The sequence below is a fragment of the Taudactylus pleione genome, unplaced genomic scaffold (genome assembly GCF_031769625.1).
Source record: "Taudactylus pleione unplaced genomic scaffold, aTauple2 ptg000436l, whole genome shotgun sequence".
Taxonomy (NCBI): domain Eukaryota; kingdom Metazoa; phylum Chordata; class Amphibia; order Anura; family Myobatrachidae; genus Taudactylus; species Taudactylus pleione.
Genome location: NW_028284838.1, coordinates 3,917,457 through 3,935,547, shown reverse-complemented (window position 1 = coordinate 3,935,547; position 18,091 = coordinate 3,917,457). Strand labels below are relative to the sequence as shown.

Here is an 18,091-nt window from a genome sequence, read left to right as displayed (position 1 = left end):
ACTTTAGTAAATCTCTGATTTGCTAAAATTGACCAAGAATTAATATCAACCAAAAGTCAACTTTTAGTAAATGTAAGTATCAAATTTATGCAGGGGACTTGTGCTGATTATTATAACTGCTTATTATGGGTTGTTATTTATATATATATATATATATATATATATATATATATATATATATATGTTAGTTATGATCAATTATAAAGTACATTGGATGTGTGACTATTTTATAAATTGACACATTGTTTTAACAATTGTATTACACCCATATATATGGAACCAGTAAATGCTATTTTTATTACCACTGCCTTTAACACTGCTGTATACATATATTTATTACAGATAAACACCATATAGAAAAACTCTCATTTTTATTTCACACGTCATTACAAGTTGATATTTGCGTGTACAAATTTTCACTCCATGCCAATTTAGGAATGATTTACAAAGAAGTGTTAATACAAGAAGACAAAACTATCTTCTCTCTCTCTCTCTCCAGTATACACAAAGAAGTATGGAGCGTATGTGTATACTTTTTTTCTTTTTAGAGCCCTGCAGCCCACTCTGCTCTGGAAGATATCATCTCAGGCTGTCACAAATATGTCACTGCTGGGGCCCATCCTCTCCAATGAGTGACAGCCGAGACAGCACTATCCCTTGCCGCCTTGTTTCACTGCCAGATCGCCAGGTGGTTGAGCTTAGAATGACACAGGGGCGGATCTTTGGGCTACATGGAGGTGGGGCTTTAAGCAGCCCATAGCCATCTCCCCAGGGGAGATGGAGATTCAACAAACCTACCACCTGAGTGGAGTGGGTGGGGTTGTGAATGGGTGATGTTTCAGGCGCCCAGGAGGTGAATGGTCAGGGCTTCAGAATGCTGTTGGTGCTGACAGCATTTTTCTTTTTCTGTCTGCACTGCAGTGGATTCTGTGGGCCTACTATCATTGGGGGCCTTGCCCTGCATCTTCACCTGCCCCATAATTAATCCGGCCTTGCCCAGTTTTACTCTGCATATTTCTCTGGATCGTAATGTTGAGTTGGCAGAGAATATCCGTCTCCCAGGCTGTAATAAAAGAGAGAGCAGTTCAGTTATTAGACAGAGCAGTTGTTAGACAGAGTGCTGATAATAATAAAGAGTAATTCAAATAGTACTCTAGGTACTCTCTCCTCCCACCTGCCTACTCAGTGACAGATCCAGGGGATGGCGAGGGGAGGGGATTGATCAGAGTCCTGATTGTCCCCCTGGATCCATCACTGTGTCTACCTGGTCTCTTTCAAACAGGCAGAGGATCGTGAGGCAGCATTGATTTCAACATGTTTGAAGGTTATATAGCCAGATAGAGACATACTATTGAATTATCATTTTCAGTGGCACAATGCCTTTAAAAAAATGGTAATGTTGGGAGACCTGAACTAACACAGTAGATTTAAAGCAGTGATGGCTGATCTAATCTTAGTACTACACATCCTATAGGCACATGCTGTTTATTAGGTCCCACATGTGTGCTGACATTTCAGATTACAAATTTATTTATACATTACCAGCTTACCTTGTATTTATAGGTAGCAGCCAATACATCTTCTGATGCCCAAATACTCTTTGAAAGTTCTCGAAACCAAGAGGAAGACCATCTCTTGCAGAAGAAGCATCATTAACGATCAGTTCTACATTAAGGACACAGAAAAAACATGGATAAGTCACAGATGTTTATGTGTAACCAAGCAGGTGTTTCTTTACATTCTCCAAATTGTGCTAGCAACCTATAGACTCTGGCTGTTATACCTTTTTACTCATGAATGCCCCCAATAATGTAATCATACTGCAATTTCTCTAAAAATACCTGTAAATTTGCAGTTGTAGTACAGTGCCATAAAGCTCAGTACATTTATATAAGAGTCACTGATCTGCTGTTAATTATCTTGAAGATGTCTTAATTAACCATAAGCATGAGCATAGAGCAGGTTGTATGGGCTCATGGATTAGCAGGGATTCATTCATGTGAATGCCAAGACCCAAGGCAGAACATTACATTGAGCATTTCACTGCCTCCACCGGCTTGCCTTCTTCCCATAGTGCATACTGATGCCATTATTATCTTCCCAGGTAAACGATGCACAGGCACCCGGCCATCCACATGATGTAAAACAAAATGTGATTCACCAAACTAGGCCACCTTCATTCATTGTTTTATGGTCCAGCTCTGTAACTCATGTTTCCATTGCAGGCACTTTCAGAGGTTGACAGGGGTCAGCATGGGCACTCTGACCGGTCTGTGGCTATACAGCCCCATACACAGCAAGCTGTGTTGCAAGATGTTTTCTGATACATTTCTATTATAGCCAGCATAAACAAGAACTGAGAGTTCACTTGCTGCCTAATATATCCCACTGCTTGACAGGTGCCATTGTAACGAGATAGTCAGATAGTCACTTCACCTGCCAGTGGTTTTAATGTTATAGCTAATTGGTGTGTATCCTGATTATATTCAGCGGGATGGATAGACTAAGGTCCTGAAGTACACAAATGTTCTCATCTGACAGTAAAACACATTTGAAGCTCCTTATCAAAATGAGGGCCAGGGAAATCCAGTATAATAACCACATATCCACACTTTTAGTGGCAATAACACACATGTTCCAGGCAGCAAACAGAGGCAGGGTAATAGCATCCTTCAGCAGGAGAAGGCCTGACATCTTCCTCCTGCTACACTGCAGTTGTCAGTAGAAGATGACCAGTCAGTGCAAGTTCAATAAATAAATGTTTATTCTTTTTCTTGCTTATTAGGTAAAATAAAATAAGAGATAAAGCTCCCTCGCCCACTTCCTGTGATGGAACTACAGATGGTTATAGGTAGAACAAATTATTTCCTATTCTATGCGCCTTCCTCCTACAGGATGGTGCTACACTATCATCTCTGTTCCTCTAATGCTAATGGAGACAACTACACCACCATTTAATTATTTTTCTATCATTTCATAATTCTATGAGTGAACTTCATTACCAATTGTCAGCCTGTTTCCCACTAAGAGACAGCAGTTAAAGATGAAGAACATCAAGAATACGATGGACAATGCTGCAGAAGCATAGAACAGGAGACGGATGTCGAAAGATATTTCAGTGTTCTGTTCATCCTGCAAAGGGGAGAAAAAGAGCAGAGTGATAATAAAGACTTATGTTTGCCCAGTGGCAGGGTAAATGAGCATGTAGAAAATACATGTGCATTAAAGGTAGAGATGAGCAGTTCGGATTCTGTGGAATCCGAACCGCTCCGAACACTGGCGATCTGAATCCACCCGAGCCGCGACTCGGGTGTTCCCGCCTGACTCGGATCCCACTTCGAGGCTGAACATCATCCTCCCGATGTCGGATTCTCGCGAGACTTGGATGACGTTCGGACTCTATATATGGCGCCGCGCTGCCGGGACTTTTGGAGCCATTTGTCACTCAGCAAGCACGCTGCGCAGAGTTCGGCAAGGAAGTTGACTGTGTCCAGACTCCAGACTAGTGGCTACTGGCTGTGCTATTAAGTGACTGTAGGGACAGTGCAGTAGCCCTCTGTGTATACAAGCACTGTGACTCCTTGGGCAGTAGCCCTCTGTGTATTCAAGCACTGTGACTCCTTGGGCAATAGCCTTCTGTGTATACAAGCACTATGACTCCTTGGGCAGTAGCCCTCTGTGTATACAAGCACTGTGACTCCTTGGGCAATAGCCTTCTGTGTATACAAGCATTGTGACTCCTTGGACAATAGCCCTCTGTGTATAGAATCACTGTGACCCCTTGGGCCGTAGTCCTCTGTGTATATAAGCACTGTGACTCCTTGGGCAATAGCCCTCTGTGTATCCATAACACACAAGTACTGTGACTCAGTAGTGAGTGGCAGTGAGTGGCAATGCTTCATAGATGTGCTTTAAACTGCGGTGTCTGTCGCTTAGGGCGCTATTTACTACAATCTGCATATTGAATGCAGATTGTAGTGTGATATTATCGACTGAATTCGCATCGCGAATTCAGGCAATATCACAGGGATTTACTACAAATCCCTTGCAGGGACAGAGCTTGACTTTACAGCTCCACAGGGCATCCTCAGGGCATCCTCAGGATGCCCCAGGCATTGCTGTAATCACCGGCTATTATGGCTCCGCCCCTGTGTGACATCACATGGAGGGAGCGTGGCCTACAGCGGGCCCACAAAAAATGGCCCTCGGCAGAAAAAAGGTTCCCCACACCTGCTATAGGGAATATACAGACAAGGAGGGTCACTATAGGAAATAGACAGACAATGAGGGTCACTATAGGAAAAAATACAGACAAGAAGGGTCACTATAGGGAATATACAGACAAGGAGGGTCACTATAGGGGATATACAGACAAGGAGGGTCACTATAGGGAATATACAGACAAGGAGGGTTAATATAGGGAATATACAGACAAGGAGGGTTAATATAGGTAATATACAGACAAGGAGGGTCAATATAGGGAAAATACAGACAAGAAGGTTCACTATAGGAAATATACAGACACGGAGGGTCACTATAGGGGATATACAGACAAGGAGGGTCACTATAGGGGATATACAGACAAGGAGGGTTAATATAGAGAATATACAGACAAGGAGGGTTAATATAGGTAATATACAGACAAGGAGGGTCACTATAGGGAATATACAGACAAGGAGGGCCACTATAGGGAATATACAGACAAAGGGGGTCACTATAGGGTATATACAGACAAGCAGGTCACTATAGACAAATTGCAGACAAGAGGGTTGCTATGGGGAAAATACAGACAAGAGGAGTCACTATAGGGAAAATACAGACAAGAGGAGTCACTATAGAGAAAATACAGACAAGAGGAGTCACTATAGGGAAAATACAGATAAGAGGAGTCACTATAGGGAAATAATAAAAAAGAAGGGTCACTAGAGAAAGTTACAGACAAGGGGGTTATTATAGGGAATATACAGACAAGAGGTCACTATAGGGACAATACAGAAAAGGGAGGCTCAATATAGGGAATATACAGGGAAAAGGGTCACTATAGGGACAATACAGAAAAGGGGGCTCAATATAGGGAATATACAGAGAAAAGGGTCACTATAGAGAAAATACAGAAAAGAGGGTCACTATAAGGTAAATGCAGACTAGAGTGAATATATAGACAAGGGGGTCACTATAAGAAAATACAGAAAAAGAGGAGGTCAATATAAGAAAATACAGACAAGGAGGGTCACTATAAGGAAATACAGATGAGGGTCATTATACTCACTATAAATTTTATAGAGCTCAAATGGGGCTGCTGCTGCTTATTTTCTATATTGACAGTGATACCATACCATTGGGAACACTATATATATTTTTATAGCTTTATTAGCACCTGAATTATTATTTTTTCAACATTTAGTGCTGTAGAAATCCCTATTATTGTGAATGCTGAATGCATTTCTCATCAATTCCTTTTTTCTAGATTTTATACTTTACTATTTGTTCATTACCAGTATTGAAAGACAAAACAATGATCAGCCAACATATCAGTATGGGAATTGTAGTTCACCAAGGTCCCCATAGACATCGCCACCAATGGTGTGCTAACATGCAACACTGCAGGGGCAATGTGTCCAAGGATTTTTTTTTAAATGTTTAAAACCAGTAATGGTGAAACTTACATACATATACCTCACACAGGACAACAGAAAGACAATCTTACCTTCCAGGACAGAATGAAATATTGGAGAACTGTACCAGCAACGAAAAAGCAAGACAGCAAGGTGTACATTAGCATCAGCAGGAAGGATTTGTAATTGGAAAATCCAACACAGTTATTCAGCCTGTAATTAACACAAGACTTTGTTAATCACAAAGCAATAAATATAAAACACATCAGACAAGCTGCAAGTCTCTAACCAGCACATACCCAAAGCAATGATGGTCCATCGTCAGTACACATCTGAAAGTAAGAAAAATACACAAACATGTTTATTTACTAAAACAATCAGTTAGCAAAATGCAATATAGGATACTGCTATCCTACAAACTATAGAAAAAAATATTTGCAGTACCTCAGCCAGGGGCAAATCCGGGAGGGGGGGAGACGTTCAGTGTGATCACTCCCCCCAGCTCTGGCAGAAGAGACTGCTGCTGCTGCTGCTCAGGGCAGCAACCTCCCTGGTCCCATTACAGTGCAGTACTGCTGGCTGGGGAGAGAGGCTGCTGCTGCCAGGTAAGAGGGACGGGTGTGGCTCACATGACCCAGGTCATCACGACCCAGGATATGCCATTCATACTACAGGTGACCCGGGTCAAACCCAGAAATAACCCTGCTATCAAACAGGGTTGCTGACCCAGGACTGCGACCCAGGTCAGCCCCTTTCACACGTAGGGCTCTATTCATTATGTTAATTATTGGGGTCCAAACCAAAATTTAACATACTAGCTCGACGCAAGCACTGGAGCAATTCATAATTGCTCCGGTGGGGAGACAGCTGAACCAAAAATCAGCTGTCTCCACAAAGTGCTTCACTGCTCCTTTTGGACGGAAGGAGCCGGACAGGGGCGGTTAGAACCGAAAGGATCCCACTTTGTAATCCGGGACTCCTTCCCATAGATGGCAAATGCTCCCACAGTCAAGCTCCAAAAATATTGTATTTTTTGAACTTGATGAATTCTGTCCCCATACTAGTGTATGGGGAAAGCGGGCCATTCTGGGAGAGAAAGGTAAGCAGGAGATATCTGTGATACTAGTGTATCTGGAGAGCGGGCCATTCTGGGAGAGAAAGGTAAGCAGGAGATATCTGTGATACTAGTGTATGGGGACAGCGGGCCATTCTGGGAGAGAAAGGTAAGCAGGAGATATCTGTGATACTAGTATATGGGGACAGCGGGCCATTCCGGGAGAAAAAGGTAAGCAGGAGATATCTGTGATACTAGTATATGGGGACAGCGGGCCATTCCGGGAGAGAAAGGTAAGCAGGAGATATCTGTGATATCCCCATCATTACCTTTTTGATGAATGGCCCGAAAACTTAATTTTTACAATTGCAGATGAATATTTAAATTTTCACCTGCTTTTGTAGAAATTAAGTGATGATGAATAGACCCCATAGTCTACACCCCGGGGTCGGTGCACGTGCACTAGCAAAGACCTGGGTATTTAGGTTATGAGTGAAAGGGGTATAAGTTATGTGACTCTATACCAATGACAAAATTGCAAATATTAAGCAATTTGTGGACTTACACATCACAGGCTGAACAATGGTGGCACCGGTCAGGCTTCAGCAGCTGGCATTTATCACAATATCTGATCGCTATATAAAAAGAAAACAAAGGTTAATTAATAAAACCCAACAGTACAGTAGAGGAAGAGTTTTAATGATACAAATGTAAGTTCTCAGTCCTTAGCCTAATCCAGTGGTTCCAAAACTTTGTGCCGTGGCACCCTCCGATGCCTCAGGGCAATTGCAGGGGTGCCTCGGGTTGATGTTCCAGTAACAAAGAAAATTATTTTTAATCAATGTGATTGGCAAAACCAGTGCTAATGGCTGCCAATCAACAAATATGTGGACAAAAATAAGCACAGCCCTGTCAACCACCACATAACTGAACCTAAGGGTGACATATAATCACAATTTACTTCATTTAATTTTTGCTGAATTTCTCAATAAGAAACTTTTGGCCCAGGGGTGCCATGGTAATAATGCTGATACTCTAGGGCGCTGTGATTCCAAAAGTTTGGGAACCACTGGTCTAATATAAACTTAATTCACAATGAATGAACAATTCTCTCGTGCCCACTACTGCTGGGCACTATATAACAACACAGCAGCACATCAGGCAATGAGAGAGCCGAGACTACTGCTGCTTAGTGGCAACAGCCTCCCTGGACCCTCCCAAGAGGTCTGGGAAGGGAGACTGCTGCCACTGAGCAGCAGCAGTCTCTGATATGTGCCTTCCTAATGTGTAGTGGGTAGAAGAGAAGTGTTGTGAAAGGGGGACAATTGCCCTAATCCCCTCCCCTCCGATCCGCCCCTGTAGCCACGTCTCACCATGAGATAACCTCTTCCCTTCAAAGTTTCCCACCTTTTGTACCTGATATTGTATTGATGGGCAAGCGCATAGCAGCTGCCCTGAGAATAAGCTGCTTGTCTTCTTCCGTCTGCTTCTCCTGGTACAACTCCTTCTCAGACTCCGATAAATAAAACTAAGGTAAAGCACAGACACAGGATAGCATTAGGATGGCGACTACTGTGTGATCAATGTGATTGATAAATGATAGAAACTGATTGGTTGGTACTTTATCTCTCTTCACTTAATCTCTCACCAAGATTTGATAAATCTCCACCTTTGTGAGAAATATAACGTCTGCAACATCACTGATTTCTGGCATTTTTTTGCAGGAGGATTTAAAGCAGCGATTTTATTAAGGATAAAATATCCCCCCTTAAATCTTATGAGCAAAAATGCCAAAAGACAGCGATGTGGACAAATCCCAGTTTATTACACTTCCCTCTCTAAGTTTAATTTTATTTCACATGAGGATTTCTGTACGTAAGAAGTCTTGCAGAGGTTGCCATCCAAAAAGACTTTCATGCCCCTCTTGCATTATTTTTCCCCTATAAGGGTCACTGGAATCAAAATATAGAACTTTTAGGGGTATATTTACTAAAGGTCGATTTTAATTGATTAACATAGATGTTGTGTTTCTGAAGCTAAATCACACATTTACTAATACTTAAAAAACTAAAGGTTAGTAAATGTGTGATTAAGCCCCAGAAACCCAACATCGATTTTGATCGATTTTGATCGATTTTAAATCGATTATAATCAACCTTTAGTAAATATACCTCTTGTGTTTTAATGATATTACCATGGATAGTGCAATACATGTAAGCAGCTCTCAAAACGGAAAACATTATTTCCAATGATCCTGTACCTAGTCAAATATTTAATAGTGTTCTGGATCAGTTGAGTTACTATTTTGGACACTATTTATTCAATCTATGCTGCAAATATTTATCATGAAATATTTGCAGCATATTCCCTGAAAAGATCTGTTTTTGGGGTGGGGGGATATCCACAAATACTAAGTATTCCCCAGATGCACTAAGGACATACTGTACTTGCCTACTTATTATTATCCTCCCCGGGAGAAGAAGCAGGTGGGCGGTGATGGGAGGGAGGGCATTTTGCATCATTAAGCCCGCCCCCTTACAGTAAATTGCTGCAAATAATGCATATTTAAATAGGGGGCGTGACCAAATGAGGAGATTCTTGTAGAATCTTGTCATTAAGCTCCGCTCCTACTCATGGACCCGCCAATCTCCATGCCTACTATTCCAGAGGTACGGGGGGTTACCTGAAAAATCGTGATCCTCCCGCAACTTTCGGGAGAGTAGGCAAGTATGACTAAGGAGGGATCATAGCAGATTTCTCTGATATCTAGTCTCTCCATTTCCGACAGCAGCTGCAACCCCCATAGGTTCTATGGAGGATGTGATAGATGTCAGATTAAAAGCAAGCTCCGGAATCCTTCCAGAGCTTGGCCCCCACAGCTTATGCCATGTGAAGTTGGCATTGTGCTGCTGAAAAAATAGAGAGACTGGCGCTTAATAGCTAATATACAATAAAAATAGATAAATAAATAAAAATGAATAGATGAGAAGTGGATGTCTAAATAGACAATATATACATTTATTGTAAACAATTAATACATGTGGAAGAAATATATGATAAAAACCTCTAGTTAGGAGCAAGATGAAGCTGGAGCTCTAATATCCAGCGAAACGCGTTAAGCCATTTCAACAGTCACTCTATGGACATTGGGATTCTTCTAATTGTGCATCCAGAGGGTTCTGTACTTCATTAGTAGCCGCCATCCCCCCATACCATGCAGTGCCCCCAGTAGTGCCCCCTTACACAAACACACACAAAGACAAAAAAAACCTGAATCCCCGCTCCTGCCATGAACGCGACTGTCCGCTCCTCTCTGCACCTGCAGCGGGGGGATCCAGAAGACGGAGCTCATGACTGAGCTCCAGCCGCCTCCCTCCTTATACATAGCAGCCACTGAGAGTCTGCCTGACTCTCATTGGCTGCTATAACAAACACACTGCCTCCAGCGCGGTAGCGTGCTTGTTACAGTGTAGGGCAGACTGCTCTAACTGCGTTCTGCCCTACACTTGTGGAGCCCTGATGTCGGATTCTCTCGCGAGGATCCGACGTCAGGAGGCTGTGGCTCGGCCTCGAAGGGTGATCCAAGTCAGGTGGGGAATACCCGAACAGCGTTCGGGTGGACTCAGATCCCCTATGTTTGGAGCGGTTTGGATTCTGTGGAACCGCTCATCCCTAGTTAGGAGACAGAGTGAAAAGTGATAAGGTGCCAGCCAATCAGCTCCCAACTATCATTTTTCAAACACAGCCTGTGAGATGGCAGTTACCTTATCACTTTTCACTCTGTCTCCTAACACTGCTTAGGAAATAGACCCCTTGGTGTTGTAGTAGATACAGGTATGGAACACAATAAATTAATATTGTACATTGATATTTACCTCTTTGGGTGGTTTTGCTGGTCTTGAACGTACCGTTGTCCAAAAGGACAACAGAGAGAGTATCAATAACAGGTGAAAAAACACCAAGCAGATAACTAGAACAGTAAAACCAAAGTTAGTAAAACACAACTCATCACAATCAAATAAACTAACATGGCCTAAAAAAATGCAACCCTTCAGCTGTTATAAGACTGTGGGGTCTATTTACTAAGCTGTGTTAGGAGATAAAGTGAACGGAGATAAGATAACAGCCAATCAGCTACTAACTGCCATTTTTCAAACACAGCCTGTGACATGGCAGTTAGGAGCTTATTGGCTGATACCTTATCACCGTTCACTTTATCTCCTAACACTGCTTAGTAAATAGACCTCTATAAGTTCCATCATTCCTCCAGCTTTATAGTTACACCAAGACCAAGAGAGCTGCCTCTGCTCAACTTATTACAAGTTTAACTCACTTTCCCCATCACAATTTTGCCACCCATTGATGCTGACTCCAATGCTTTCCCACCTTGCTGGGACCTCTATGTTAGCACCACAACACAATCAGCTCTGCATTTTACTTGGGTGTCCTGTCATTCTGCCTATCATTTCTCTAATGCATTCTACAAAATCATAGACAGAATCTGATTGGTTATTATGGGCACCACCTCCACTTCTCTGGTTTAGAAGCTTTAGTGAATCTACCCCCTGGAATCATAGGTATAGAACACAGCTTTGTTTTTTATCAAATCGTATTTCCTTTTTCCTCTTCATATTTTTTACAATTTTTATATAATTTCACTAAGCTTAAATCATTGAAAACACCCCAGTTTTTGTGGGTATTATACAAGGCTTATATACAGGGTTGGCGCTTCCATTAGGCAGCTGCTAGAGGATGCCGGGATCTGAGGGGGTGGCCCACTGAGGCTGCCTGGGAGAAAAATGGAGTGTGTCTAAATAGACAGTCAAATGGTCTACAGGTCAAAAAGTTGATACACAAATGATGGCCAACACTAAAAAAAATTATATATGTGTGTGTATATATATATATATATATATATATATATTAACCCTAATCCTCACTCTAACCCCCCCTTAGTGCCTAAACATAACCCTCCCCTTTTGTGCCTAAACCTAACCATCTCCTTCCGCAGCCTATCCCTGACCTTCCACCAAGTGCCTAACCCTACACCCAATCCTAACCCTAGCCCTAAAAATCATGAAAATTCATGAAAAACCATGTGTCAACCTATTCTGTGTCAACCATTTCTGTGTCGACCCTTTGAAGCCCATGTATTTCCAACACTCTGGTCCTGATTCTGTGTCGGATGCATCCACGGCCTGTTTGCCACCTTGCTGCAGCAGCCTCTTTACTGCCTTATGCTAATGAGAGTATCTGCCAGAGGCATCTTGTGACACCCGGTGCGCACCTCATAACTCCCCTCGCGCGCCAGAGCTGTGTGTGTATGAAAAGGGTGTGTGGCCTAACATAAGTGGGCATGGCCTATCAGGAAATCCCTATTGCATTACTCCAGGGGTGTGCCCAGCATCCTTGGAGATGATAGGCTGCCCCTGGAGACTAGTACCTGCACTGTTGGCTCCTCCTCAGTGACAGGAGCCGAGTGCTGCAGGAAAATGTCACACTGCAGGACCCTGCTCCTGTCACTGAGAAGGAGTCGGCATTTTGGTATCACCCCCTCCGAGGGTGAAACCAGGGTGCGGTCCGCACCCCTGCACCCCCATTGTGATGCCACTGTATCTGCCTCTCTATACCAGTATCAGTCCATCTTCAGGCGTATGCATCATTCTGCCCACTGTTATCATTAGTATGCAGACTTTCACTGACCTCTTGATAAGTGCATAACATCCATCTGAGACAGGTGTCACATCTCAATCTGCACCTCACCAATGTGCCCGGACATCTGCCTACACGCCCTCAACACTCCCATGCCACTCCCATGAGATAGGTTGGTTGTGTGCGATGAATGCTGGCCACCCAATTGGCACCCAGAAATGCCCATTTCATGCAAAGAGAGATCCATCAACTGACGGATCAATCTGTCCAAACTTTCAACCTCTGTCCGTGTGTGTATGCGTGGTCGGAGCCTGCGCAGTTTGCAGATATCTGTATCCGCATTTGGACTAGCCTCTGACTCACGATCAGCCCAAATGCTGCTCTATATATTTATTTTATATTTAGGGCTCCCTCTCCACATCTTCTAACTATAATAAGTGCTACCTCAAAAAGACTGATACACTCCATTGCATTGCCGCTGAGCAATAGCAGCATTAAGGGAACTCCCATCAGGGAGAAATAAATATTGTATTAGCCTAACTTTTCTTGGGACTTTTTTATTCTTCTTCTTATTGTTATTATTATTATTATTATTATTATTATTATTATTATTATTATTATGGTACTAGTCCCTGAGAAGAAATAATTAGCAATTGGATGAGGGGGTTCTGCAAAATTACCATAAATACATAAAATAACAGCAAAATGGAAAAGGTAGAGATCAGATAGGTGCTGTCAAAAAGCTTGTTCAAAAGGAGTGTGTCAAGGTCCAATATAAATAAAAACATACATAAATAATATATATGAACAGTGCTAATAACTTTAATTGCAATTAAGATAAAAAGAGGACAATATAAGGTAATCAATCCATGTTCAAAGAAATAGCATAATAGTAAATTAAATGACTGTAAATTCTTGCAATGAAATCCAAATTGGTTCCATTTGTGCATATATACAGAAGAAATAAAAAATAAAATTATCAGCAAAGCAACATTTCAATTTGCAGTAGATGTAATCCAGGGTGGCAAAAAAGCTTCTCAATTCCACAGCATACTGCCCCTAGCATCTCCTAATCCCCTTAGTCCCTTAAATACAGCACCTGTCCTGATGCATCCCTATTTACTATGCCCTTCCACCTCTCTCTATCCCCTGTGTAACAATAATAACTACAGATGTAACCGCGTACATCATTGCCGTGATGCGTGCATATGGGCACACGCTTCGCGGCATAGCGCAGCATTCGCCAGGTTGTGACTAGGTGCGACTGGCGTTCTCCCCATTGTAGCCTGTGGCCATAGATGTAGGCACACTAGTCGCGCCATCCATGCAGCGATGCAAGCCGGCATAGCGCAGCATTTGCCAGGCCGCGACTAGGTGCAGTTGGCATTCTCCCCATTGTAGTCTGTGGCCATAGACGCGGGAACACTAGCTGCACCATCCATGCCGCGATGCGCTCTCTTCGAGGCATAGATCAGCATGGCTATATCTGTACTATCCCCCCTAAGCACTTATTTATTTATAAACAGTTTCTTATATAGCGCTACATATTCTGTTACGCTTCACAATTGGAACACTTGTCCTCCCTTTAAACCTATTCCACTATCTGTTATATGTTGATGTTTGTATACAAGTTTTTGTTTTGTTTACTTAGCCATTAATAAGTCATAGACACTTTTATTTTTTTCCCCCATATAAGGGCAAAAAAACTTCCCTTTTTGTTGTTAGCCACTGTTATACACAGTAAATACTGTAGCATCATTCTGTCTTAAGCAACTTTGTAAATAAATAAAAAAAAAGTAAAAATACTTTCTAAAAAATTCTCTTTTAAAAACACTGGCTGCTATAGATAAATAATAGTTATTTAAGAACTTACCTCTTTCAGTGTATGATTGTATTGTAACTGCAGTAAACGGAAGATAAAAAATAAATTTGCTTACATTACTGTTTGCTGTTTTTGAAAGGTTTCTTTAGAATTAAAAAATACAGATTCATTTTCTATAGCTCATATAAAAATATATTTGGAACTAGTATGAAGGAGTCAATATTTGAAGGAGAATTTGAATTGGGTTCTACATGCTATTTTCTATTTAAAGGGCTGAAAACATTAAACTTCACCAATCTTGTCTGCATCTTTTACTAAATATATTGCTTTTCTTTCTAGCTTTCATAATAGACTGATGCAATCTAAAGCACCAGCACTTGTGAACACATGAAAAATAGGCAATGCATTGTTATGAAGATCCTACTTGGTGTATATTTCAACTGCTTTTCATACAGTTACTAATTAATATAATGTCACACAGAAGTGCCCCAGTTTATATTATATCATACAGTACCTAAATAATATAATGTCACACAGAAGTGCCCCAGTTTATTTTATATCATACAGTACCTAAATAATATAATGTCACACAGAAGTGCCCCAGTTTATATTATATCATACAGTACCTAAATAATATAATGTCACACAGAAGTGCCCCAGTTTATATTATATCATACAGTACCTAAATAATATAATGTCACACAGAAGTGCCCCTGTTTATGTTATATCATACAGTACCTAAATAATATAATGTCACACAGAAGTGCCCCAGTTTATATTATATCATACAGTACCTAAATAATATAATGTCACACAGAAGTGCCCCTGTTTATGTTATATCATACAGTACCTAAATAATATAATGTCACACAGAAGTGCCCCAGTTTATATTATATCATACAGTACCTAAATAATATAATGTCACACAGAAGTGCCCCAGTTTATATTATGTCACACAGAAGTGCCCCAGTTTATATTATATCATACAGTACCTAAATAATATAATGTCACACAGAAGTGCCCCAGTTTATATTATGTCACACAGAAGTTCCCCAGTTTATATTATATCATACAGTACCTAAATAATATAATGTCACACAGAAGTGCCCCAGTTTATATTATGTCACACAGAAGTGCCCCAGTTTATGTTATATCATACAGTACCTAAATAATATAATGTCACACAGAAGTGCCCCAGTTTATATTATGTCACACAGAAGTGCCCCAGTTTATATTATATCATACAGTACCTAAATAATATAATGTCACACAGAAGTGCCTCAGTTTATATTATATCATACAGTACCTAAATAATATAATGTCACACAGAAGTGCCCCAGTTTATGTTATGTCATACAGAAGTGCCCAAGTTTATATTATGTCATACAGTACCTAAATAATATAATGTCACACAGAAGTGCCCCAGTTTATATTGTGTCATACAGAAGTGCCCCAGTTTATGTTATGTCATATATATATATATATATATAAATATACACACATATATACACATGTACATGTATATGTAACACAGAAGATTGGTACAATCACACAAGACCTCATGTGCATTCCCATGCTGGGTGACAGGGCATTTGTTAGTTTAGGGTCAGCAGAAAGTACAATACTCACCAATACATAGCTCAGACACATACACGTGGTAGCCCCAGAACACTCCCAGTGTAATGAGGACCACTGGGATCCAAAGGACCACTTGCTTGCAGCACCACTGCACATGAGACAGCTCCATGAGCTTGTAGCTACTGGTACTAAGACTAAGCAGCTACTGTCACTCTCTGGTGGTGTAACTAGGAGATAAATGATCCGCTCTCACACCCACACTGTGATGTCACAAAGGGACATGGGCAGCATGGGCATGTGTTTGTAGCATGTGCCAGGTCTGGGAAGCGATGGGAGCTTTGCTCTACACAGAATACAGGGCATCCTGCTTTACAGGTCTTCTGGGCATCTAAACTGGCTAAAAAGCACCAGCCACCTTAGGGCCAACCCCTCAGCCAACCTTCCCTCCAATTAATAGAGGACTCCTAATACATACACATTTAAATATAATATAAACACATGCATGCATACATAGTATCATTATATAATGCTGTGGGTTTCTTTTTATACAAATAATCTTGATACTATACTGTATATATATTTGCACTTACTAGTGACCGCCACTACACTTATTAAATGAAATATATATATATATATATATTTATATATGTATATATATATATATATATATATATATATATAAATATATATACAGTATATATATGTATGGGCTGGGCATGAGATCCCGGAGCCAGGATGCCGCTGGTCAGAATACCGACAGTCTTACCTTACCCCTAACCCTAACTCTCCCTCCCTGGTGCCTAACCCTAACCTCCCCCCCATGTTCCTAAACCTAACTTCCCCCTCCCTGCACCCGAAAACCTAACCCTGCCTCCCCAGTGCCTAAACCTAACCTCCCCCTGAGAGTCTAAACCTAAACCCCCCTAACACCCGATATTTACTTTTGGGATGCCGGTGGCCGGGATTCTAGTGCCGGGATCCCGACGCTGTCAAGATTTCGGCACTGGTATTTCGGCTGTTGGCATCCCGCACGCCGGGATGCTGACTACATCCCATACTGTATATATACGCAATTACGTATATATATAACGTATATATATATATATATATATATCAGATGCAGGGCCGGCCCGAGTCTAATTTTTTTGGTAAGCGGATATAAATTTTGGCGCCTCTTGTGAAATAATCCCGATTTTTCGGCGACAGAAAAAGGCTATTTAATAGCATAGCCTTTCCCCGCGCAGCGGGGATTTTTGATGGTAATTAGTCACAGGGGGAAACCCTGCATCTAATTGAATAACCCCCATAGGCTACGCATAAAAAAACCACAGCCCCCACGTGAAAATAATTATGCTTTCATGCTTTGCAAAAAACCACATAGGCCCCACATGAATATGTATGAAGTCCTTATACAGCAGGACCACCCTGGGTGCTAAGCTACAATTATACCCAAAGATAGGGAGAGGGTGACAGTACTGGCTGACGATAGGAAGATTGTGTCAGCACGGGGTGACGATAGGGAGAGGGTGACAACACTGGGTGATGATAGGGAGAGGGTGACAGCACTGGGTGACAGCAATAGGTGACAGGGAGAGAGTGACAGTAGTTGGTAACAGGGAGGGGATGACATCAGTGGGTAACAGGGAGGGTGATGATAGAGAGGGTGACGACAGGGAGATGGTCACAGGGAAAGAGGTGATGACAGGGAGAGGGTGACAGCAGTGGGTGACAGGTAGAGGGTGACAACAGGGAGAGGGTGACAGCAGTAGGTGACAGGCAGTACCAGATTAAGGTCCACATGGGCCTGGAGCTGAAATTTATGAAGGGCCTATTGTGTGCCACAGCAGGGGAGTTTGATAAGCGCTGTGGTGATGTGACTAGTGATGTGGGGGCAGGGGCGTATCTATAATCATACTTGCCGACATTCAGCTCCCTCCTTCCGGGAGGGGGCTGAATGTCAGCTTACAGCGGGGGGCGTGGCCGCACTATAACGCCGTTGCGGGGGAATGGCCAGTGCGGGCCGGGGGTATGGCCGAGAGTTCGCATAATCGCGGCTCCGCCCCCTCATCACAATGCCGAAGTAACGGCATTGTAAAGCGGGGGCCGGGGCCACAATGAAGCGATTCAGCACGAATCGCGTCACCGGGGGGGTTTCCCTACTAACTCTGCAGGGGGGTAGGGAGGGATGGCAGCTTGCGGGAGGCTTGCCTGCCTTCCCGGGGGGCCGGGAGCGGCACCCGAAAATCGGGAGGCTCCCGGCCAAAACGGGAGGGTAGGCAAGCCTGTCTATAATGGGTGCAGGGTGTGCAGGGCACGTGGGCCCCTGGGTCCAGGGGAGCCCACACTGCACCCATAGGTAATTATACTTAC

At 42.3% G+C, this 18,091-nt stretch overlaps 1 protein-coding gene across 1 annotated transcript; it reads right to left on the bottom strand.

Annotated features, from left to right (window-relative positions):
* Nucleotides 1-995: 995 nt before the first annotated feature.
* Nucleotides 996-15,890, bottom strand: LOC148505820 (palmitoyltransferase ZDHHC20-like). Its single transcript, XM_088447643.1, has 10 exons — nucleotides 15,773-15,890; nucleotides 14,195-14,221; nucleotides 10,545-10,639; nucleotides 8,086-8,197; nucleotides 7,235-7,304; nucleotides 5,915-5,947; nucleotides 5,708-5,828; nucleotides 3,003-3,132; nucleotides 1,551-1,665; nucleotides 996-1,063 (listed from the first exon to the last, which is right to left on the bottom strand). The coding sequence occupies exons 1-10, from the start codon at nucleotides 15,888-15,890 to the stop codon at nucleotides 1,003-1,005; spliced, it is 882 nt and encodes a 293-aa protein (XP_088303769.1). The 3' UTR covers nucleotides 996-1,002.
* Nucleotides 15,891-18,091: the final 2,201 nt, after the last annotated feature.